We start from the raw sequence: 25,669 nt of genomic DNA, 5'->3' as shown, positions 1-25,669 counted from the left end.
AGCTGACTCCTTTCGATACGAAGGAGCAGCGGCTCGACTCCAAGCTCCCCCCTGATGTCCGAGCTCCTTACCCTATCTCTAAGGCTGAGCCCGGCCACCCTACGGAGGAAGCTCATTTCGGCCGCTTGTATCCGCGACCTCGTTCTTTCGGTCACGACCCAGAGTTCGTGACCATAGGTGAGGGTTGGAACGTAGACCGACCAGTAAATAGAGAGCTTCGCCTTCCGACTTAGCTCCCTCTTCACCAAGACGGACCGGTACAGCGCCTGTTTTACTGCTGCAGCCGCACCGATCCGCCTGTCGATCTCTCGCTCCACCTTACCCTCACTCGTGAACAAGACCCCGAGGTACTTGAACTCCTTCGCTTGGGGCAGGCATGTTGTCCCCACCTGAAGGGCGCAATCCACCGGTTTCCGGCAGAGAACCATGGCCTCGGATTTGGAGGCGCTAACCCTCATCCCTGCCGCTACACACTCGGCTGCAAAACGCCCCAGCGAATGCTGGAGGTCACGGTCCGAGGAAGCAAACAGGACCGCATCATCTGCAAACAGCAGAGAGGCGATCCCGAGGCCCCCGAACCGGATTTCATCCGCCCCCCGGCTGCGCCTAGAAATCCTGTCCATGAAGGTCACAAACAGGACCGGTGATAAAGGGCAGCCCTGGCGGAGGCCAACACCCACCGGGAACGTGTCTGACTTAATACCGAGGATACGGACACAACTCCTACTGCAGGCGTATAGAGACCGAATAGCCCGTGCCAACGTATCCGGCACCCCGTACTCCTGCAGCACCCCCCACAGAATCCCCCGAGGGACCCGGTCGAAAGCCTTCTCCAAGTCCACAAAGCACATGTAGACTGGTTGGGCAAACTCCCAAGACCCCTCCAGTAGTCCCGCAAGGGTAAAGAGCTGGTCCACTGTTCCACGACCGGGACGGAATCCGCACTGCTCCTCTTGAATCCGAGGTTCGACAAGCGGTCGGAGTCTCCTTTCCAGCACCCTGGCATAAGCTTTTCCCGGGAGGCTGAGTAGTGTGATACCACGATAGTTCGAGCACACTCTCCGGTCCCCCTTCTTGAAAATGGGAACCACCACCCCGGTCTGCCAGTCCATGGGCACTGTTCCCGACCCCCATGCGACACTGAAAAGGCGTGTCAGCCAAGACAGCCCAGCAATGTCCAGCGCTTTCAGCATCTCAGGGCGGATTTCATCCACCCCCGGCGCCTTGCCACCAAGAAGCTCTTTAACTACCTTAGTGACCTCTGCCAGGGATATGGGTGCACCCACCCCAAGGTCCTTAGGCACTGCCCCCTCCCCAGGGGACATGTTGGCCGGGTTTAGGAGTTCCTCAAAGTGCTCTTTCCACCGTCCGACGATGTCCCCAGTCCGAGTCAGCAGTTCCCCTCCCCCGCTGAGAACAGCCTGGGGTAGGCCCTGCTTTCCCTTTCTGATCCGCCGGATGGTTTGCCAGAACCTCTTTGAGGCCAACCGAAAGTCCTTCTCCATGGCCTCCCCGAACTCTTCCCATGACCGAGTTTTAGCATCCGCTACCGCCGCAGCTGCAGCCCTCTTGGCCTGCCGGTACCCATCAGCTGCTTCAGGAGACCCCTGGGCCAACCAGGCCCGAAAGGCCTCCTTCTTCAACTTGACGGCTTCCCTCACCCCCGGTGTCCACCACCGGGTTCTCGGGTTACCGCCGCGACAGGCACCGACGACCTTCCGACCACAACTCCTGACAGCAGCTTCCACAATAGAGGCTTTGAACAAGGTCCACTCGGATTCCATGTCCCCAACCTCCCTCAGGATGCGTGAAAAGTTCTTCCGGAGGTGGGAGTTGAAGACCTTCCGGACAGGATCCTCAGCTAGACGTTCCCAGTTCACCCTCACAACACGTTTGGGCTTGCCAGGTCTTTCCAGCCGCCTCCCTCGCCATCTGATCCAACTCACCACCAGGTGGTGATCAGTTGACAGCTCTGCTGTCCAAGACATACGGCCGCAGGTCAGATGATACGATTACAAAGTCGATCATTGATCTTTGGCCTAAGGTGTTCTGGTACCAAGTACACTTATGAACCACCTTATGCTCAAACATGGTGTTTGTGATGGCCAAACCGTGGCTAGCACAGAAGTCCAACAACAGAACACCGTTCGGGTTCAGATCGGGCAAGCCGTTCCTCCCAATCACCCCCCGCCAAGTTTCACTGTCATTACCCACGTGACCGTTGAAGTCTCCCAGGAGAACTATAGAGTCGGCAGGAGGCGCCCTCTCCAGGACCCCTCCAACCGACTCCAAGAAGGCCGGATACTCCGAGCTGCTGTTCGGTGCATAAGCACAAACAACAGTCAGAGCCTTACTCCCCGCAACCCGAAGGCGCAGGGAGGCGACCCTCTCGTTCACTGGAAAAAACTCCAACATAGCCTACACATCCCTAATCATGTCATCTTCATTTCTGCCAAACTCACAGTCTCTACTCTTCTGGCGTAGTACTGTGACGAATCTGTCCACCGATATTCCTGCTGACATCACGTGTGACCAGAATTGATGGCGTTCGAAAACCACGTTCTTTCGCGGGCTGCAGTAGTCCGTGAACGCTTGTAGAACTTCCTCCATCGTTTCTTCATCCCCAACTGGTATTATGTGGAGTGTGTTATATACTTCCAGCGCCTCCTCGCCGACAGTGTGGAGCGGAATGGCTATTTTAACCGTCTCTTCCTTATCCAACGCACCTGAAGCGGTCATATACAGCTGGAAACGTTGTTCCCATCTTCTCCAGTTTTCAGCTATATTCCCGGAAAGTATCAGCGGTGGTGGCGGCTTGAACTGCTCCATGTTCGTGCGTGCTAGCACTTTTTTTTTTTTTTTTTTTTGTAGCTAACTTTTAAAATGCCGTCCTCGAATTATTCCATGACTCCTTCTTCTGACACCATGTTGTGGCTTTATGCTTCTTGTATAGTCACTGTTGTAGTTGTACTATTCGTGGGTTATCTAAATCACTGTTAGATACAAAATGCACGTAGACGAGGATGCAGCACAAGTTAGATTCTTTACTGGCGCGCGAATCAACTGCAGACATGAACAATCTATCACAGTACTCAGTGGTAGTGACAGTCAAACACAATCGAGCACCGAGTGCTCGATCCAATATACCACAGCGACCCTCCTCCACTCCAGTCACCACCAGGCAGCAGCCAGTCTTAACCTTTTAAAAACCAAGGTACCCATAAATCACAAGAAAATATATTGATGTTATACACCAAATTAAACACCAAAGCCTTTGCTACAAGAATGTAAAAATTACTGATATAGCTGGATAACTTCCAGGATAAGATGACGTAGATCTGGATTTTCGGTTCCACGAAGCCAGTTTAGATCAGTCACCATAGCAACACATCGAAATCGCCTAACCTGGTCGGGAGCAGGTTTAGTGAAAGTTTACTAGATAAGATGGCCACTCCCACCGGACAAAAAGCAGCTCTCTTCCTCATTGATGAAGGAGCGATATTAGTTTTATATTAGTTTTATAGGGAGAGAGTTCTTCCAGATCGCCAAGATCCGTTCTCACATCATGATGACTTAATATGATCGCTATCGATTCTGCTGACAAGGACTCATTTATTTACGAGACTTTCTGGAGCCGTACATTGAACACCGGCGCAGCCGAGCGCTGTCCGTCTCACATACTGTACACAATGCATACTGTACACAATACATACTGTACATGCAGACTGGATCACAGAAGGATTGTGTAAAAAAAGAAAAGAAAAAAGAGCGCAAAGCACAGCTCGCTTTTTTGCGAGTGGTACACGTTTGTATACGCGATGCGGAGAACATCGAGAAAGCCGCGGCATGCCGTGCTGCTCATAACGTTTATTTAGCGCTTTAGAAACTTATGGATGTGTTGAAAGCACTCATACTTATTTGACAGCCATTAGTACACGATGCATATCATTACTGTAGAACACGATGAAGGTGAACTCAAGACAACAATCCTTATCCCTGCTTCAACTTATTGAATTTCTGATTATGAATAATGCATACATACTGATCCGCCCATTCAAATATTCAAACTCCTAGTTATATGGTAATCTAAACACACATAGGTTATATGAATATACACATAGTTCGTGATACATACATGCATACAGTACATATATCCTCATAAGTATATATTAATTTGTATACTACTGCCAGCAGGCACATTTAAATATAATCTGAATGATTTGGGTGATGAGGCACTTAAAATTAGCGGATACATTTTATTTTGTTTGACACATTTACTTGTCTGATATTTCTGCACTGACTAGTGTTACGCGGCGTTCCACTGCATTCACAACAGGAAGTGTTACGAATATTCGCTATACTTGAATTTGAAAGCACCATTAAATTTTGTCATGATTATGGACTTAAATTCATCATGTAGTCTTGATCAACTTCTGCTCATCAGCAGAGAAAAGAGACAGTCTTTCTTTGAGTTTATATGTCTTTTTAGAAAGACAACATCATGAATTTGGCGTTCGACTTTTCTCCCTGCTGAAGAGGAGCGGGCACGCACAGTTATCCTGTGAACTGACGTCTGGTTAGAATAAACGAGACCGTTGGTGGGAGAATCCACCTTCGTGGAACCGACATATCCTGTAGTCAATCATCTCGTTAGGTTAAGCTGGATAATAGGACTTTTGATCGGATTTGTTGAACCACGTACGTGCAATAGGGCCCTGGGAGAACAGAGGTAAACACACATGGGTTAGACAGGGATCCTGACACTTTTAGACCGAGACATACAGATTCCCCAGTCTCATTGCTATCAGGAGACATGCTGAGTTTGTGTGTAAGATTAAACAGAGACAATAAGATAAGAAGTCTGAATATAACAGTGAAACTGTTATATATTATATCAGTAACTGTAATCAGTAACTGTTAGTAACTGATTAAGAGTGAATATGTTTTTCTTCCAACATTAGTCATCCCCTTAAACCTCACTCGGGAGGAAAGAGGAAGAGGAGGGAAACGCAATGAAGGCATGACTGAGAAGGAAGGGGAGTGAGAAGCAACAGGGGAACAAACAGAGCGACAACGGGCGTTTTTTTAACATCACGAGTGAGTATGCAAATATTTTGTTCAAACTTTGGTCGTGACTAGTCCCTGTGGATCCTATCCAAACCTACGGTCTTGTCACTACGACATATTTATCGCTTTTCTAGCAGTGTGGTCCAACAGCTGTGGGGATGTGGATAGATCCCAAAACGGAGGTGAAGGAGGCCAGCAGGAATCACTCTTGCCGGAGTCGGCGTGTGACGAATGGCCTGCTGTTGTGCACTGGGGACATGGAACACTTGGATAAATACATGCAGGGTAGGACAACTCTCACAGTACACTGCTGCATCCCAACATATTTTCTTGCTTCTAATGTTGGACCTTTTAAAAAAATGCGATTAGTTCCACAACTTTGATAAAGTTGGCCAACACTCTGAAATGCTTACATAGTTGTTAAATATCGCAGATTTAATCATTACACAGCGCCCATGATGAATTCTGCTGCACTCTCCCTCCAACATGAAACATAATCATTAAACTCCCATCTTGGTTCTTGTATAAAACCCTCTATGGCCAAGAGAAATATGTTTCGTGCTGTAGATCGCCTTAAGTTGGGAATAATAAAAAGGATTTAGCTGTGGGGGTGCATGCTGTCCAAAATGTGTAAAATGTGTTCTTTCTGTGTCCTCAGACAAGCTGTTTGTGCTGCAGCTGGCGGTGTGGGGCCTGAGAGGGGTGGCCAGGGTGATCCTAGCCAACAACCCGCTGAGTGGTGCTCTCATTCTGGCCGCACTGTTCTGGACTTCCCCGTGGCAAGGACTGCTGGGAACTCTGGGTGTACTGGCCTCTACACTAACAGCTGTTATCATGGAGCAAGACAGGTGGACTGATGTGCATACATGCATAAACACACACTCACACAAACGACATAGAAGCTCATAAAGGTGCACGTATGTAGTATGTACATATTTAATGATATGTCCATACGGAAACATGTACCTTTCAAATAATCAAACCCCCATTAAAGTCCTGTCAGTTGCTTGGGAGCCGACCCCTAACACAAGCCTTTAATTTGCACCAGCTTATGACTAAAATTGATCGAGGGTTCTACTCAAAATTCATGAGTATAACAAGGCAAGGCAAGTTAATTTGTATAGCACATTTCAACAACAAGGCAATTCAAAGTGCAGAAGAAAACAAGATGTAAAAACTATGAAGAAGAACATTAATTTTAAAACATTAAAAATCAGTAAAAAGGCAAAGAATATAACGAAAGTTGCATTGCAGTTTAAGAAATAAAATGCAGTAGTGAGATGCAGAAATTGACATCCTTGAATATGGTTCAATTAAGGCAAACAGAAAAGTCTTCAATCTCGATTTAAAGGATTTGATGGTCTCAGCAGACCTGCAGCTTAATTCTGGTTGAACTGGGGCTCCTAATGTTGTGTTTTGAATAATCTTATATGTGTTACACATTTGGTGTCGCCATAGGGTCTCTGCTGTTTGTTTCATGGGGACCCATAAAAAGCTACACTCATGTGTGTACTAATCTTGAAAACAATCTTACTATAAATCACTGTCTCACACATGTAGTTGTGATAATGAAATGTGAATCTTTCTGTTCTCTCTTCGTGTGTGTGTGTGTGTGTGTATGTGTGTGTGTGTGTGTGTGTGTATGTAGTGCTGAGTTGTCAGGAGGTCTCCATGGTTTTAATGGCATGTTAGTGTCTCTGCTGATAGGAGTGTTTAGCTCTGCAGGTGACTGGTACTGGTGGCTGCTGCTGCCTGTCTGCGTGGGATCAGCTACATGGTAAGATACACAGGTATTTTATGTTCTTATCGAAACCTTTTCCTTATATTAGTATTTTAAAGGAGAATTGGGCTTATTGTTCCTTTTTGGCTCACACAGTCTAGAAATAGCTAATGATAATTAGCCCAAATCTCTCCCTGCCACATCACTGGTCTCATAGCTCTGAAACAGCATTTCTAATCACATCTGATTGTGATACTGGCAGCTCAGCACATATCACCAAAAACCTGCTAACAAAGACTTATCGATTATATTCATATAGTTCACCTGATTTGGTGAAACCGTTATATGAGTAAATGTGCGTCTCACTTCGGACATGGTTACATAATTCAGTAATTAATGTTGCACAATAGCGTTTGCACTGCAATGTGTTTCAAGGCTGAAAGACATTTCTTTTGCTGCGTCTCTATGTTGTATGGAGCCAAAGCAACCAACCAGACATTAGCCTCTGTATGTAGTGTGAATATGAACAGCATATGTCTGCAAAAAGCTTGTAAACCAGGTCCATTTCATAAAAAATTATCAGCACTAACACTACTCTCTCAACCCTCGCCCCACCATCCTCGTCCGCCATACCCCCGGCCCCATCTTCAGTGTCTTTCTGTCCAGTGGTCTCTCCGCGGTGTTGGACCGCTGGGACTTGCCTGTCGCAGCATTTCCCTTCAACGTCATCATTGTCCTTTACCTCCTTTGTACCGGTCCAGACAACCCTTACTTCCCACACCACCCGTCTACGCCTCCGGGGCTGCCAGAGCACAATGGCACCGAGCTCATTGCCGTAGAGGTGAGGCCATTCAATTTTCATTTTCATTAACTGTTCGTGCATTGGTTGCTGTTCAAAAGCAGACTCTGAAAGAACTGAAACAAACATAAGAATGGTAATAGGTAGGCACAGCTAGTTAAATAAATCAGGAGAAGCGTAATTTACGGTGAACAAACATTTATTAAATAGAGCACAACAAAGTAATAATTGTCAATCAAGTCACATGTTCATAAAAACAGGTGCAGATCATTAGTAGTCTCAAAGGGAACTACTGGAAGTGACTTATCGTTTTTAAGAGACAAACATCAGGCTGAACTGAGGCTATCCTCCGTGTGTCTGCCAGAGCGAACAAGTAACTGATCGGAGCAAAATATGCATAAGATCCGCCAGCCATGGCTCACTAGTTACTTAGCAACAGTTACTGATGAAGCTCCTGTTCGGAAATTATTATCAGCCCAAACCGTTTTAATTTAACGATTATTGATGATTAAAAATCATAGTAGAAGTGAAGCAGTTGCATTTAAGATAAAGTGTCTGAGGTTGTAAACAATATTCAGAGTGTAGAGGTAGTGGTAGTATGAGTGTCAGTGTTTCGAAGAAGGAAATATTGAGGTGGATTTTATTGCTGCGGTTAACTTTTGTGAAGTCAAAATGTAATAAAACCTGAAGATCTGTATGTAGGCTCCTGAACGTCACCTTGATTAAAATGCAAACTGCAGAAAATAGATGGCTTCGATAAACCAGATTGAAATGCATTGCTGTCGCTTTGAAATGCTTCTCACGAGACTTTGTCAAAAAAGAATGCAGACTCTCACAGGAAGCTGCAGTCAGCTTTTGATGTTTGAGAGCCAGCTGGCATTGCAATGCTTCAGGAGCAACGGGAGTTTAATCTCCATGCTGTTTGGAAACAGCATTATGTGATCCAAATTAGCTCCGTCTTCTTCCAAATGTAATGAGTGTACATAAAGAGTTCTCGTTAGCATTTGTGTCTATGTATTGACAACTTGCAGTTTGACAGTATGTGCTGATCACATGGACAATATAGCCTCACATGCAGAGACAACAAACTATGCATATTACTATAAACATGTATGACACACTAGATATACAAAATATCTTCACTGCTCAAATTTGGTATTTTAGCAGCACAAACCACAATATTATATTATGTCAACACAGCACTGAAGATGGAGACGATACCACTAAACCCGGAAAAAAATGTACTGTTTTATGAGCCAGGAGTGGTACAGGATGTTGTATAAGTGTATTCCAGAACACTGTGATCGGCAAACTGACAGAAGTTCTCTAAACTAGATTAGCTACTCTGAGAAAATCATCTCATTGCTGTTGTGTGTCCAAAATCAAGATTTGCCCAACACTTCTATTAACAAGCATCACACCCCGTGGCACAGTATGTCCCTCGCACTAGATAATGACTTTCCACAAGTTTCAGCCCCTCTGCCCTCCTATAAAAGAGTTTTCCGTCTTTTTCTTCTTCTCTCCATTGGCCTGTGTCTCTCCTTTTAAACACAGTCCTTTTCACTTCATGAACTGTCTTTGGCTTGTTGATCTGAAACCTCTAAATCCTTCCTTTTATCCCTTTGCTTCTCTTCTCCCTAGTCTTTATGTGTCTGCTCTGCCATGCAATTATCCTTCCTCCATCTCCCACTTTCTGCATCTTTCTTCGTCATTTCTTGAATCTGCCTCTTTCGTCCTCCTTTGCCCTCCTCCCTCATAATTAAATGTACAATAACCACATATTCAAGGACAACACAATTGTATTTTTTTGTCACAGTCCCCCCGAAACATTCTCCTCTTCCTTCTCCGCTATTATTTTTCCTCTTTCATCCCATTTATCTTTTATACTGCTCTTCCCCTTTCTTTTCCTCCACCCATCTCCTTTTCCTTTTTCCTTCTCTCCTCTTTCTTTCGTCTTTCCTCTGGTACTCTCCAGAGATGAGGATGACGTAGGTCCTATTTATATTTAATGTCTTCAGCTTTCACTCTTCTGAGGAGGGCGCTCTCGCTGCACGACCACAACAGCCTATTTAATCTTTCTGCACACAAACACACAGGAGTACGCACACAGAAGCACATGCATACTAAGGGTGTATGTGGTTGCAATATAATTAAACACCATTTATGACTTGTAAATATCTGTGACAGGCAGGTGCACCCATCCTGTTGCCATGGAAACTCTTACCTCCTGACTGAATGTTAAGAATGATGTGTGTGTGTGCGTGTGCGTGTGTGCGTGTGTGCGTGTGCGTGTGTGTGTGTATGTGTGTTTTATAGTGGACATTTAATGCTCATTTCAAGGTTCATACTTTTATTTTGGGTTTCTTCTCAAACATGTTTAAACGCTTCAAGGAAAACATATTTTTCTTATACTGTTTGAATATGGTTGTATTTACCCTCTGTTTGAAACAAACAAATCCCAGCCTGCTTTGATTGGCTTATTAGAAAATATGCCGCACCTATGTTTTTTTTTAACCGTGGGTGTAGATAAGGGCGGTATCTTCATGACGGGGTTGTCTTATTTCACAGTTTGTACGTTGGTCAATCCGGATACCCAAATGTATGTGCACAAGCACTGAAAAAGCTAATTTTTCATGTCCCATTTTAACTGAGAGAAGACAATAGGCTGTTTTCAACTGGGAAGAGAGCCATTGAGTACAACCCACAAATGTTGTCATTCAGTTTTTGTGGGTGTGCTTTGGCTCTTTATTCTAAAAGTAGTATTACTTTATAATGTTTATACTTGCATTCAACACCTCTGTATAATCATTAACAATATGTTATATTCTGTAATCCTCTTTTTAACTTCTCTCTATGGCCCAGGTTACGCGTGGCATCCTTCTAGGTGTGGGTCAGATCTTTGCTTGTGAAGCTTTGGGGCCCTCCCTCCTCATCCTCGGTGCTGTTCTTCTCTACTCTCCCCTGCTGGCCGCCCATGCTCTGCTGGGATCAGCAGTGGGAACGTTGGCTGGTGAGTCCCAATCTGAGTGTGTGGGAGCATTAGCAAAGTGGGAATGTTTTAATGTGCTTTTGACAGCCATACTGTACTGTACTGACTCATCTTTGTAGCTCAGGGGGATGAGTGGTCGCCCCACCACAAGGTAGCCGGTTCAATCCCCAGTCCCCCATATAGTTCACATGTCAAAGTGTCCCAGAGCGAGACACTCAACCCCGAGATGCTCCCCGGGAGCCTCAGAGGGCAGCCCACTGCTTCTTAACCAAAGATGGGTAAAATGCAGAGAAGAATTTCCCCGAGGAGATTGATAAAGAATCATTTAATTTAATTTGTTCAGTGTCCATGGGCCCCACACATCGTCAGTGTCCATGGGCCCCACACAGTGTCAGTAAATAGTCTTACTGTATAACAATTGGCCATATCTGTACTTAAACAGGCACTGCAGCATTTCACACATGCATGTCAGTTCACTAGTCATGGGAAGTACATCACAGTCTGTTAAAACAGTTGTGTAATAATGTATTTCGTGGCTCTGGAGGAGCTCTGTTGGGTTTCAGAAACATAAATTCATTCCATCCGTTATCCAAACCGCTTATCTTCTTTAGGATCAGGGGGTGCTGAAGCCAATCGCAGCTGTCACTGGTGAGGGCAGGGTTTGAGAAACATTTATAACAAAAAGCCTATAATTCTAACTGGGTGTGGAGTTTGTGAAGGTATAATCTATTGTTTCTAGAGCTTGACATATAATAAAGACTTAAAGTCTGATTATTTTTCCACCTGCTGTGGTTTGGGCATTTATGTGCCTTTTATTATAGACAGCAGAGACGACCGGAAATAAGGGAGTGAGAGAGATATGCAACAGACACAAACCGGAGATGTTGCGGTTTATGGTTGGCATCTCAACCCATAAACCTCAGGGGCAGCCCCATTTTGTCTTTTAATCTGTCTCTTGTGAGTTTCTCAACCTGGAAATTCATCTATCATCGGCATCCTCTTACCTCGTGCAGCTGAGTACGGGCAAGAGACAAGGCGCCAGACTATCACACGGACAAACATTCACGCAAGTTTTATTATTTGCACTAATAATTATGATTTCCGTACGATCATAACAGTAAGCACTAAAATAATGAATATAGTATTAATAACGAACTTTATTTGGTTACTGAAACTATGTTCTGCCACCAAAGTTGCACAAGCCATCTCAACGATGCTGGTAGTATAAACAATATCATTAACGTTTATCTACAGTAGCAGCATAAACCTTTCATTTATCAAACCATTAGTCAGGAGTCAGGACCTCAGAAAGAATGCAGGCTTAGCTCCATGCATAGCAGCTGTATATTCTGGTGAGGTTTACCATATTATGCAATCAGCAAAACGTGCACCCTAGTATTTCTTGAATATATCACAATATAAAGAATAATATTATGTGTGTGTGTGTATATATATATATATATATATATATATATATATATATATATATATATATATATATATATATATATGTATATATATGTATATATATATATATATATATATATATATATATATATATATATATATATATTGTGAGTATATATATATATATATATATATATATATATATATATATATATATCACAATCCATAATATGTATGTGTAACATACATATTATAAAACAAACTGGAACCCTCATGCCACTGGCGTCCCCCATCACCATCATATTAATGTTCTTTATCACTTTGTGGTAGCTTTGAGGCACTGCTTATACATGCTTTGTAAAGCATAAATAGTCTTCACTTTAGATGAGGTCACAGAACATACTTAACTAACTGCTGACTTAAGACTTAATTTACATTTGGGGAATCAAGTATGAAACATTTATAAATATTTTGATGAATTGCATACTAATGAGTTACTAATGAGTGTTCATTTTGGAATAATGCTTTTTAAATGATGAATTCAGTGTTCATCCATGCTTTACTAATGCAAAATATTGTCTACTTATTTTAAAGTGTTACCTAGTAGCTCATATAAATATGAAACCGTAAGAGGCGGTGGCTGCCTGTAGGCTTTTTCAGAAGACAGAGCAATTAGTAGAGCACACACCTGTGGCTGTGTATACACACACCCGTGGCTGTGTGGCGTCTGCATATGCCTCACTCTATTCAGGGACAGAAAAGGACAAAGACTTGGAGTTCAAAAGATTTAGCCCCCTGCAGATAAAAGTACAATACAGTGTCCTTAAATACGTGTGTGTGTGTGTGTGTGTGTGTGTGTGTGTGTGTGTGTGTGTAGCTATGAGTCATGCTGGAAGAAGCAGAGTGGGAGTGGACTCATACATACACATACAAACCGGAGCATAGACACATGCTGACCGTAGCAGACACACACACACACACACACACACACACACACACACACACACACACACACACACAATGCTGCTGCAATAAAAACACCAGTATCAAAAAAAGTCAACAACACTGGTGATGGGAAAACAACAACAACAACTGGAAACGAGCAACAAAGCCGACATGGTTTTTAATGCTATAATATGTGCATCCTCTCGTTCTTTCCCTTTTATTGTCCATTTTATTTTGTCCAATTTGTATATTTTATTAATCTTCAAAAAGTCAGCCATAGTTTTATTTTTTTGCCAGAGGACACTCTTCTCTCTTTTTATACTAATTCCAAGAAACAAGCAACAATGTAAGACATTACATTAAGCATTAAGTCTGACTTTTCTGTTCTGGTTGCCCGGGAGTTGAATAATTGAAATAGTTACTGCTACTTTGAATGTCTAAACGACGAGGCTTTCAATATGCTAAACACATAGCTCATAAAAGGGCCAATTATTAATTAAACCTTGTATCCTTAAGTATTGTTATTGTTGTCAATGCCTGATGGACTGGAGCTTATTCCACTGTACCTTCACATTCCATAGTTGTCCTAAAACTACAAAAAACACATAGAAACTACAAGGTGATGTTCCTTATATCATGATGAACACAGGCACTGTAGTTACATTTGGAGTCAATCACACATACGCTTGTTCACTCAAGCACCAAATGTGTATTTACCCTCAGCTGAAAAAAAAACGAAAAAGCTACAGTACCCAGCTGTTTTATGTTATGTAGCCTTTTTTTTATGAAACTATACATATGTGTCATCTTAAGTTAGAAGAAATGGCCAGGTGTCACTCCTGGGCCTTTCTTTTTACAAGAGGTGCAAAAAATGACGTAGAAATTTGGAGGCCGATGACAGACCTGGAGGAGAAGAAGTAGGCCTTAGCGGTTGCTTTATTACTGACGGGAAGAGCGAGGGATAGTGCAGGGCCGGCTCTAGCCCTTTGGTTGCCCTTGGCGAGATTGGGTTTTGTGCACCTCAAAACACGATACAAGCTGAATAGGAAATGACTATGGTTAACAAGGTTTGATAGGTTTGACAGGTTTTTACTCCTTACACACAAATCCCCCCACCACTTCACCTCTCCTGCCCCCCTCCAAACAGGCAGTGAACAAGCACACCAAAATGGTTACTGTGTGTGTATGCACCTGCTAGTTGTGAATTTACTAAACTGAACTTATGCCATTTATAATGAATGTACACGGCAACTGTACTTTTCATAACTAGCATACATTATCCAGATACTGGTCTTCTGACATGTATGTCCATGCAAATTAGCAAAGTAACAGTTGCTAGCTAGCTATTGCTAGCCTAAGTGACAGCAATGAAACGTCCAATATTATGTGATTCATAACACTAAATGTATTTCGTTTGACACCTTAATGGCTGTTATGGTCAATTACATCTTACGGTACAACTACGTAAGTTCAAGATGGAGCTTTTAGATGCTGTGTTAGATAACATTACATTACATTAAATGTCACCTGTAAGTACAAACTGAGAACAACAGGAATTAAGAGAGTACAATTTCTTAAATAAAGTCAAACTACAAAGTGCTATAAGTAAGAGCCATCTAAGTGCTGCTCCCACTGTCCTTATTCAAGGTGTAGTCGAAAGAGATAAGTTTTTTGTTTGCAGCGGAAGATTTAGACACTTTCTGCTGTCCTGATGTCAATGGGGAGCTCATTCCACCATCAAGGAGTCAGGACAGCAAACAGTCGTGACTTTGTTGAGTGTTTAGTTCGCAGTGAAGGAGCGACAAGCTGATTGGCTGAAGCTGAGCGGAGCAAACAAGCTGGTGTATAGGGTTCTATCCTGCTTGTAGGTCGGACCTGATTTGTTCATAGCAGGGAATGCAAGTACCAATATTTTGAAGCGGATGCGGGCGGCCACCGGTAGCCAGTGAAGATTGCAGAGGAGCGGAGTAGTGTGAGTAAATTTCGGGAGGTTGAAGATCAGTCGAGCTGCTGCGTTTTGGATGAGCTGTAGAGGTCGAATGGCATTGGCATTGGCACCTGCCAGGAGGAAATGACAGTAGTCGAGGCGGGAGATGATCATAGCCTGGACCAGAACCTGTGCTGCCTTCTGTGTGAGCAGGGGACGTATTCTCCTGATGTTGTACAGCATGTACCTACAGGAGCGTGTTGTTGCGGTGATGTTGGCACTCAGGAAGAGTTGACTGTCAAGTGTCACACCGAGGTTCCCGGCAGTCGGGGTCGGGGCCAGCACTGCGTTGTTGAAAGTGATCGTGAGGTCTTGTGTGGGGGAGTCTTTTCCTGGAAGGAAAAGCAGTTCAGTCTTGTCAGGGTTGATTTTCAGGTGGTGTGTGGACATCTTTGCCTGTCAGTCAGACAGGCAGACATTCGCTCTGGTATCCCTGTTTCTGATTGGGGAAACAAGAGGATCAGTTGGGTGTCGTCAGCATAGCTATGGTAGGAGAAGCCATGCGAGCGAATGACAGAGCCGAGGGAGTTGGTGTACAGAGAGAAGAGGAGAGGACCTAGGACGGAGCCCTGAGAGACCCCAGTAGTGAGAGGACAAGGATCAGACACATATCCTTTCCAGGTTATCCGGTAAGTGTGATAGTCGAGGCAGGATGAGAAGAGGGAGAGCGCAGTGCCTGAGATACCGACATCCTGGAGGGAGGAGATGAGGATCTGGTGGTTCACGGTATCAAAGGCAGCAGAGAGGTCAAGAAGGATGAGGACAGAGTAGAGGGAGGCTGCTCTAGCAGTGTGGAGCTGCTCAGAGACAGCAAGGAGGGCCATCTCTGTTGAGTGGCCTGCCTTGATTCCAGACTGATGAGGGTACAGAAGGTTGTTCTGGTGGAGAAAGCAGGAGACTTGGTTAAAGATAGCTTGCTCCAGAGTTTTGGAAATAAAAGGAAGGAGAGAGACAGGTTAGTAGTTGTTGACTTCGGACGGATTGAGAGTGGGTTTCTTCAGGAGAGGGTTAATTCTTGCCTTCTTCAGAGAGTTGGGGAAACAGCCAGTTGAGATGGAGGTGTTGATGAAATGGGTGAGAAAGGGAAGAAGGTCAGGGGGATAGACTTGAGAATATGAGATGGGATGAGGTCAAGGGGGCAAGTGGTCACCAAGGTAAGAACTTGATTGGGAGACGGGGTAAAGGAGGACAGTGAGGGGGAAGATGAAGTTGATTCAGGTGAAGTAGTAGAAGAAGGTAGAGTAGTAAATGAGGAGCGTATGTCATCTATCTTTTTTGTTACCTTTCAAGATACTGCAGTACTTTGGATTGAACAATTAGCACTAACTGAAATCCTGATGAAAGTGAACAGGCACAAGGGATGTATCTGGAGGATGGTCCAGGGCTGAGCTCTGATGGCAAAGAACTCTATGCCAACATGCATGGCTGCAGTCCCTACCAGCTAGTATTTAAAAAAGTTATCACTAAGAAACTGCCAGCCCTGGAAGGTACTCCTTTGAGTATTTGGAAAGCTCAGCATATCACAACATTAAATGCTGCAAAGACAGCATTTACAGAAGCTGAGCGCTCTGAAAGGATCCAAAGAGCTCTTTTGAAAGAACTGCGGCCCATTAATTACCGATACGAAACAGGGGACAAAGTCTACTACAAACAGGTGGATTGCACAGATTGAAAGGTCCAGGTTTGGTCATCGGCCAAGATGGTGCGGTGATATTCGTGAGGCATGGGAGCACTCACGTTTGCATACATCACTCCAGGCTTTGAAAAGTTGATCGCCCACAAGCAGTGCTAAGACAAAGGGACATTCAGCTGGAAAGGACTGAACAGCATACAACATTACCATAATCTGGCTTTAATGAGAATAACTATGACACGGAAAATGAAACAGAGGGAGAGATGGCGAGAAATGCTGAGGAAAACAGTCAACCCCCTCACACACACCAAGACAGCCAGAAGGAGGTGGCCATGGTCTATCTGAGGAATCGCAGAACAACTCAACCCCAACTTGTGAAGTCCTTGGTCTAAAAACTGGGCAGGTAGTTACATACACAGATAGTGGGAGTGGCCAAGCACACACTGAAAAGAATCCTCTGCAGGGCAGCAAAAGCCGCTGGAACATATGCTGGAATAATTTGGGGTACAATTGTACCTGAGGACATTTCTGGCACTACCGGTTCTGTTGACTTAGGACGAGTACACAATCTTCAAGTGGTCCCATCTGAGCATGTCGAGTTATGTGCTCGCTATCCTGAAGACATGCTTTGTTTTTATCTCCGACTTACTCATTATATTTTTATATATTTTTTCTCTTATTAGTGTTACTTTTTTGTAGTTCTGCTCTTTGGAACTATTTTAGGAGAATGTTACAAAAAGGTTTCTTATGATCAGAATCTGGACTTTTGGTGTTGTAAGATGCATATTTTACCATGAAGTTTGGTGAACCGGCTGCCCTGAATAAATGTAAATGCACTTATACACGTACGCACACACAGAAAGATGTGAAGAAGCGGCACAAGTGAGAGAGTGTGAATAACTGAAACAAAGTCTGATTCAAAAGCTTAATGCCTGACACAGAACCAGAAGGGGAAAAGCAGGGTAAGTGTCGAGAGACAAAAAAGAAAGTGTCAGATGGAGAGGAGAGACAAAAAATAAATAGGGAAAAAAACAGGGGACAAAAAATAGAGTGAGTGAAATGTAGAAAATGAAGCGCCGGAGAGAGAAGTGAACTTGAAAGTTGTTAAGAAATGTATCAAAGAACATTTCTTAACAACTTTGATTTATGAACTGATCACCCTCCATGATCAGGAGGTCTGTGTGCACCTGAGTCTATTGAATTGACAACCATCTTCTTCAGACACGTTGTGCCCTTGGCTCTGTCTTTCTTTCATCCCCTCCATAACTTCTCTCTCTATTGCCTTAAATCCTTTCTTTATGTGAGCTTCCAAACCCCCTCTTAACATTCTTTTCACTTACACACTTCCCTCCATTGGTGCTTTGCAATCACTATGCTTATTGTGTAACAGCTCTCTGGTTTGGTTTCTGGGAAAAGTAGTTGATGGTGAGACTGCAACCTCACTGTTTCATAATGCAAAATGTAGGTTTTTTTCAGCTTTTTAAACCATCAATATGTTATGTCGGAACAAATCATTTTACATTTTTTTATTCATCATAATATATTTTGCTATACTAGTGCTTTCTCTACCCTGCAATATACAGACATTACTTTTTTATGTTGGGCTAAATGCATTTCAAGAAGCCTTTTACAGGCTTCTTGTTTTACAACTAATGTGTGCTGTGCGGAAATTACAGTTATTACGATCGCCATCTTTGTTACCACAGTCATCATCATTATCCTAATTATTTTCTATTATGTTCACCATCATGATCATTGTTTTCTATTTAGCCTCTTCGGAATTAGCTTTCAAAGTGCCATTGCTTTCGCCACCGTCTCATTCATCTCCACTTTTAGCGCAGTTGTCATCCGTTTAATTATTTTCTTTCAAGAATTAAGCTGAGGTGAGAGACCAGAGGTTTTTGGGCAGACGGCAGATGTTTAGAGATGTGTGGATCGCTGACTCTCTATGAGTAAATAGCCTCGTCACTTCTTAATGCATGTCTAGTTTATCTTTGAGAAGGAGCAAGAATGACAGCAGTTCAGCAGCATGGCTCACACTGAGCGAGGGAAGAGACAGCGACAGGCAGAGTGTGAGACCATATTTAGAGCTGCCACTCAAAGCATTGGGGCGTAAACTATTCCCATAAGGGGTTTCCAAAGCAGGAGATCAGGGGCTTTATGTAGACCGGAGCCTCCACCTCCGGCTGCTTTTGTGTCATTGGAGAATATTTGTAGAAATGCTTTCAAGTGGGATCAAATACAGGAGGGAAGAAAAAGTAAAGCCAACCTGGGTTCACTGTAAGTAGATTTTTATGTATCATGTGCCAGCAGATGAAAAGCAATTTTCAAGTTACATTCGCACATTTGCATCCCTTTTGACTTCATGCTGGTGCAGCATCAGACGGGATGAAGCATATGTTTTGGTAGAAGGATGTATATTTATTGGCAGTACTATATAGTTATGTCTGCATAACGAATAGCATTCACATCAGCCTCAACTGTACTTTATGTTAAATAATGAGCAAATACCCTTACTTTTTATCAAGTGTTATTATCCAGTCTCAATTTCAAAAACTATAATTTGTATTTCTAGATCAAACAAGTGCATTACTAATTATCAAATGTTAGCATGATAACATACTTAACCAAGATGGTAACCATTACCCAGAAAACATTACCATGTTTGCATTACAAGCATGTTAGCATGCTGATACTAGGATTTAGCTGAAAGCACTACTGTGTCCTATAACACATCCTCATAGAGCCACTAGCATCTATACAGAAGGCTAGATAAGGGTTTTATATAAGAGAAATATATATTAAAGAACACAAAAAAAAAGAAATAAGCCCATAGAACATTTGATATTTGTGAGTCGAAAGCAAAGCATTCAGCTGTGTCCACAGTTTCCCCCTCGTGGGCATTGAATGACAGAATGAGAGCGTCAGTCTGCTGAATGAAGAGCAAAGGCCCAAATGCAAAGTCAGCCATTGCACACCAACACTCAAAAGCAATGCATTATGTGCAGTTCGTCTCAGTTGTTCATTCCAACCTATTGCACTGACTTACAGTTAATCTGTAGCTAGTCACTGTGGTTGGATGCAGGCAGCAACCGGAAAAGAGGAGAGGAGATATTAGGCTTGATATGATAAGAGCTCTCTGACTCATTCTATTAGCATAGACAATATCTCACTGGGAGTGACTCACTCACACTCACACACGCACGCACGCACGCACGCACGCACGCACGCACGCACGCACGCACGCACGCACACACACACACACACACACACACACACACACACACACACACACACACACAAACACACAAATTAGAAAAAACAGCAAAACATTTTAGTATTCTCTGGGGCCTCCCTCCCACATTGCCATTAGTCTTTAATGACACCCCTATGTGGGCCGGGAACAAGAGGGAGAAGTGCAAGGGTGTGACAAAGGAAGGAAAGAAGGGACTGAGGGAAGAACTGTGATTGAGAAACAAAGGTTATGGGGGACAGGAAGATGAAGATGAAGATAATGAAGTGAGGAATAAAGAAGAGAGGAGGTGAGTGCAGTGCTGGCTGCAGAAGAGCGTGGCTGTGAAAGAGGCCAAACAAACAAACAGTGAAAAGAGGGAGAGGGCGGCGGAGTAGCCCATAGAGACACAGTGAGGAGGCAGGACTGGGTGTGGTCAGTGGGATACAGGACCAGACTGCTTTACTGCAGACCACAATGCCTGCTAATAAGGGAAAGAATCGCAGCACGGTCTGACGGGCATTTATACGCGATGAATACATGAATGATCATTTTGCATTCATCCTTTTGTCTTTCTCATAATGTATCTTTTGTTTAGCATGGATGGCTCAACATTAGGCTTCTATATATAGTATGTAGTTTTAGGTTTGAGAAAAATTCTACTCACAAAAATGTGACAATGCAAGCAGGCTATTTAGTAAAAGGATAATTCCCTCGCAGTTGCACAGGAGCATATTCATCTTTGTGCATGTGTGTGTGTAAATAACACATTGCCGCTACAGCAAATAGTGTGTTACTGGTGTTCACTCTTCTGTCGAGTCAGACAGTGTTCAGTAATATTTCATGATTTTGCTCTAACCTCGGAAGGTAAAAATAAATTCATGCTGGAGGAGTCATGTTGCTCAAAACATATATACTTAATATATCAGGGAAACAGTCAGCAAGCAGTTTTAAAGCTCATTTCTTTCCTCTACGGAGCAGTGGCAGTCCCTCTGGGTGGGGCTGCAGGACTAATGGCCTCTGCTTACACACACAGATGCAGTGGTTTCATCATTAGCTTGGTTAAGATGCAAAAATGGCTAAAAATTCCAATTATTGCTGATTTCAACTACAGTTAATTAGGTGAAGCTACTCCTGTATAATAGCAAGCAATGCAATACAAACAGTCCTGCAGTACATTCTATCTTTGTGAATTATAAAGTGCCAGAAATTACCTGTTGCACCAACTCCTCTGTCCGGCTGTCAATGTTGTATGGGAAGCTAAAGGTATTAAAAAAAATGTTGTATTTACTATAATTTAGCATTTTTCCACTCCGGTTTTGTAATGCGCAAATTGGGCTTGTGCGTACAAAAGGTATATTGGTTATTTTCTGTGTGTTATGTGATTGTTAGTTCATATTCCCTCAAAGTCACACAAGAACATTAACAAATCCCTTTTAAAATCAGGGTCAGTACACTGTGACATCACTGTCACAGTGTAACACTGCACACTTCTGACCCCAGCCATCACGTGTGGTTTGAAAGACACAGTGCAGCTGATGCTTTACCCAGCAGAAAAAAGGTCAACGCTTCTGGCATCACTCAGATTTATTTGGGTCAGCGTGTCCCCTGTGCAGTCTGCATTAGGCTTCAGCTTTACGGTGTAGTGTTTGCTTTGCATGGGCGTGAGATTGACCTGCTGTGCACCCACCAGCCTCTCGTATCGATGCTTTGCAGCAGTACCGCGGAGAAACTGGACGATGGAATCTGAACCAAAAGATGCAATGCCAAAATAATACATTGATACTTAAGTTGTTTGATGTAAGAAACAAAACTGTTGTATTCCCCACCAAAAGCTTCCTCTTTTCCCCGTGTCTCCTTTTCCCATTACTCATTACAGTAAAAGACAAAAAGAATAAGCTGGAACCGTTTTATTATGTGGCATACTAGAGAAACATAGGGCCTTTGTCAGCACTTCCTGTACAAAGCCCTATACGCCATTATCACATGACTATTGGCTGAACAGTCTTTTCCAAAGTGGAACATACAATAGACAAAGCAGATGAATGACATGTCAACTCCTCCTTATTAGCACATTATTTCCTGTAAACACCGGTAAATTAGTTCTGTTTGGATATGAGGCAATAGAGAGTGACAAATTAACATTTCCTTATTAGGTTACAGCAAATTACCATTTGATCTGAAGGCAACAAAAACCACAGTGTGTGTCTAGCGCCTTCTCATGGAGCGTTCTAGTATAGCCAAATCTTTGAGCTTGTGTGTGCGTATGTGTGTGTGGGTGTGTGTGTGTGTGTGTGTGTGTGTGTGTGTGTGTGTCTGTATGTGTATGTGTGATTTCAAGGCTGCAGTCAAATAGTCACAAAATGACTCCTGACGTCTAACCACTTTTCCTTGACCATGGAAAACATCACAGAGTCAAGGAACGATGGAAAGGAGAATTCATGAGGAGTTAGGAAAAGACAAACGTGGTGTTTAGAGGATCCAACTGCACTTTCACTAACCAACGTTGTTATGGTGCGACGGCAGGCAAATGTTAGTGGTGAAACTCCAATGTTCCACAAAAAAGTGCATACTTCATCCATGTTATTGCAGTGTTGTGCCATGCAAACAACACGAACAACCTAGTTGTTCACACATTTTGAATGAAGAATTACTTCATTAAAAAAGTTGGAATAGAAATTAAAGAAGGTCTAGAAAAGTAATAGTAGTTTCATGGTTGGAATCCATGAAACTAAAAAGCTACTAAACTGTCTCTTTGCTTAGTTTCAAACATTCTGAATTAAATACGTTATCCCGCTAACAATGTGTGTCATATACGTGTGTCCCATATCCCTTCATGTTGTTATGGTTTATATGCAGATTTTAATCCGATCAGAAGAATATGCAGACAACAGTTTATGAAACACCACACAACTCAATGTGACCGAGGAGTGTTGACTTGATAGTGTTTTATTGTAATGGGACAAAATAGTTAAAAAAGATGATAATGAAAACATGAGTCAAACGGCCCACTAGAATCCCCGTTAGAATGGTGCGTCACTTTGCACCACCACATGGAATTGTGGCCGAAAATGATCTCCTTCTCTTTTTGTAAAGGAAGGTCCAGTGTTTTCTATGCTAATGGGGCTAATTTGAGAAGCATTGCTGCTCCTTTCCTTAGCATTTAGAGAAGCAGTGACTCAGTATTTCTTTGTGATTAGATTTGTAACTCTGTGTGTGTGTGTGTGTGTGTGTGTGTGTGTGTGTGTGTGTGTGTGTGTGTGTGTGTGTGTGTGTGTGTGTGTGTGTGTGTGTGTGTAAGAGACAGGTTTATCCATGGCGGTGCGTCATGAATCTCTGTACTCAGGCCTGTCGGGGTTTAATGGAGCCCTGGGCTGCATGGCTGTTGGAGGACTCTTCTTCACCTTCAGCTGGAGGACCCACCTCTTTGCCATCGCCAACGGTGACACACAAGCACACACAATAGTCTTTTGTGCATAATGATAATGTTGGTGATCTTTCATACAACGATAATGAATTGAAGTACAAGGGGTGTATACCACAGCTCTTTTATTAAAAAGAATATATGATTTGTCTAATAACCATGGCCAAAATATCAGGACTAAAAAAAAGTGTTTTTATCACTTGTCAAAACATAACTAACATAACCAATAACTCTTCCATAGATATTGTTTATCCCTCTTATTTATTGTTGGTTTGTTTTGGTCCAACAAAACCTGCTTTTCACTCAGGATTTGTGTGGTATTACTTTCAGCAATGACATGTTGCACAATATAGTTATCACACATTTACTAAAAAGCAATCATTTATACTTTTGCTTCAAATGGGACTATCATTTTGAACACCACTCTATACTGTGTAATATACGGAATAGCTTTCTTACGCTTTCTAACAGTTTTTTACGAAAAAGCATAGAAAATGTTCATATGGTTCATATGAACATTTTCTTCTAAATACTTTGGATGAGTTAACCATACTTAGTATAAATATTACTTCCAGAAATATTACAATTAACAGAGTAAAGCGTCTTTTTTTGCTTCTCTCAAGATTCTGTAACTTTTAAAATCTTACAAACTCAACCTTTTAGCGTTTTTTAAAAAGCAATTTTTTTTTTTTAACTTAAACCACATCAAAATATTTTTCTTTTATGTTATATGGCTTTTCCATACTTGTCAGACTTAATAATGAGACTAAATTCAGCAGCATTGCTTAGGCTGTGGACTTGTCTGTGGACCTAAAGAAACTTGTAACAAAACATTCAGCTCCTTACTTTAAAAATATAGGAGACATATGCATGAAGACCAATATTTCATTAATGTCCTTTGGCAATTTCTCTGTGCCAAATAGTTATTGTTTAATAGTTTCTGTCATTTTGTCAGTTCAAAGTTTGATTTAATAGATTTCTTTTTTTAGACTGTACTGTCTCATTGGATATATTTAGCCTAAGTCCTTTTACTCTGCATGCAGCCTTCCTCTCTGCATATGCTGACATTGCTCTGAGCAATCTGCTGGGAACTGTAAGTACACTGCACCTCAAGCCATGCGTATATAGAGAAGCAACACTGAGAAGCATTCAACATTTCTATCCCATTGTTTTAAGTCTAGGATGAATCAATATTAGCTCTTGATTTAGCAATGTCATGGTTGCAGAACAATATCAAGCTCCCAACTTCAAATCTCTCTCCCTTTCTTTCTCTAGGTTGGTCTCCCAGCATGCAGTTGGGCAGCCACTCTGACAGGCACACTGATGTTGCTGATGACCGGCAGTTTGGCAACATACCGCATCCCCATTGGTCAAGTCATGGCCCCTGAACACAACCTACGCTCCCGCAGCCAATGGGAAGCTGGGACCGCTGCAGAGAGCACTGTTGTATAGTACCGTATTGTTATCACTACTATGATTTTTTCCACAGGATGAGCTAGACCAAACATGAATATCATTGACCACGTGTGGATGACGTCAGTACAAGGCGGGAACAAGTCAGACACATATCTAACTGGCATGCATTGCGTGTCGATCGCCGGCTAATGATTCTGCGCAGAACTGGCTCATCTCGAACGAGCCTATTTGCAATCGAGCCAAGGCACGGGAGTCTCAAAAAAAGCAACGTGTCAATGTGGAGCCACAAATGCTGTGCGATTCACAAAAAGATACATACAAATGCAGAAGTATATTGTGTGATATTTTTTTAAAATTAGAAAAAATCATTAAATTGTTTTTGTGAATCCTTCTTTGTGCATTTGTAAATCAAAAATATTTGTAAATTGGTCTGTGCGCATTTGTAAATCAAATATATATGTGAATTGTTCTGTGCGCATTTGTGAATCCTTGTGCGCATTTGTGAATCCTTGTGCACATTTGTGAATCTTTTCGTGCATTTGTGAATCTTTTTCTGTGCATTTACCGTTCTTGAGACTGTACTGGCTCCATGTAAAGCTATCTTGACACATTTTGTCCACAATGTGGCACTGTATGTTTAGCAACAAAAATATATTCGCCTGCATCAAGATACATGTTCACGTCTGTTTTTTACAACGAGTCCCTGTGAATGCTTTGTCGTAGTGTATATATATATGTATATGTATATGTATACATATACATATGTATATGTAAATATATACATATGTATATGTATATATATACATATACATATGTATATATATACATATACATATGTATATATATACATATACATATGTATATATACATATACATATGTATATATATACATGTATATATGTATATATATATACATATATATATGTATATATATACATATATATATGTATACATATGTATACATATACATATGTATATGTATATATATGTATGTATATGTATATATATGTGTATATGTATATAGATATACATGTATATATATATATATGT

At 42.3% G+C, this 25,669-nt stretch overlaps 1 protein-coding gene across 1 annotated transcript in view; it reads left to right on the top strand.

The window, feature by feature from the left end:
* Positions 1–25,273, top strand: part of si:dkey-183c6.7 (urea transporter 1) — a 51,537-nt gene extending 26,264 nt beyond the window's left edge. Inside the window, exons 2-10 of the mRNA XM_068587823.1 lie at positions 4,962–5,097; positions 5,202–5,352; positions 5,726–5,915; positions 6,716–6,844; positions 7,439–7,628; positions 10,449–10,596; positions 23,087–23,221; positions 24,247–24,296; positions 24,479–25,273. Of these exons, the coding sequence (XP_068443924.1) occupies positions 5,226–5,352; positions 5,726–5,915; positions 6,716–6,844; positions 7,439–7,628; positions 10,449–10,596; positions 23,087–23,221; positions 24,247–24,296; positions 24,479–24,655 (1,146 nt within the window). The 5' untranslated portion in view covers positions 4,962–5,097; positions 5,202–5,225 and the 3' untranslated portion in view covers positions 24,656–25,273. The remainder of the gene's footprint in view (positions 1–4,961; positions 5,098–5,201; positions 5,353–5,725; positions 5,916–6,715; positions 6,845–7,438; positions 7,629–10,448; positions 10,597–23,086; positions 23,222–24,246; positions 24,297–24,478) is intronic.
* The last annotated feature ends 396 nt before the right edge of the window (positions 25,274–25,669 follow it).

Source organism: Clinocottus analis, unplaced genomic scaffold (genome assembly GCF_023055335.1).
Source record: "Clinocottus analis isolate CAN_PGR_092001 unplaced genomic scaffold, fCliAna1.0.p SCAF_21, whole genome shotgun sequence".
Classification (NCBI taxonomy): Eukaryota; Metazoa; Chordata; class Actinopteri; order Perciformes; family Cottidae; genus Clinocottus; species Clinocottus analis.
The sequence above is the reverse complement of the archived record's forward strand: the minus strand, read 5'-3'. Positions and strand labels throughout refer to the sequence as shown.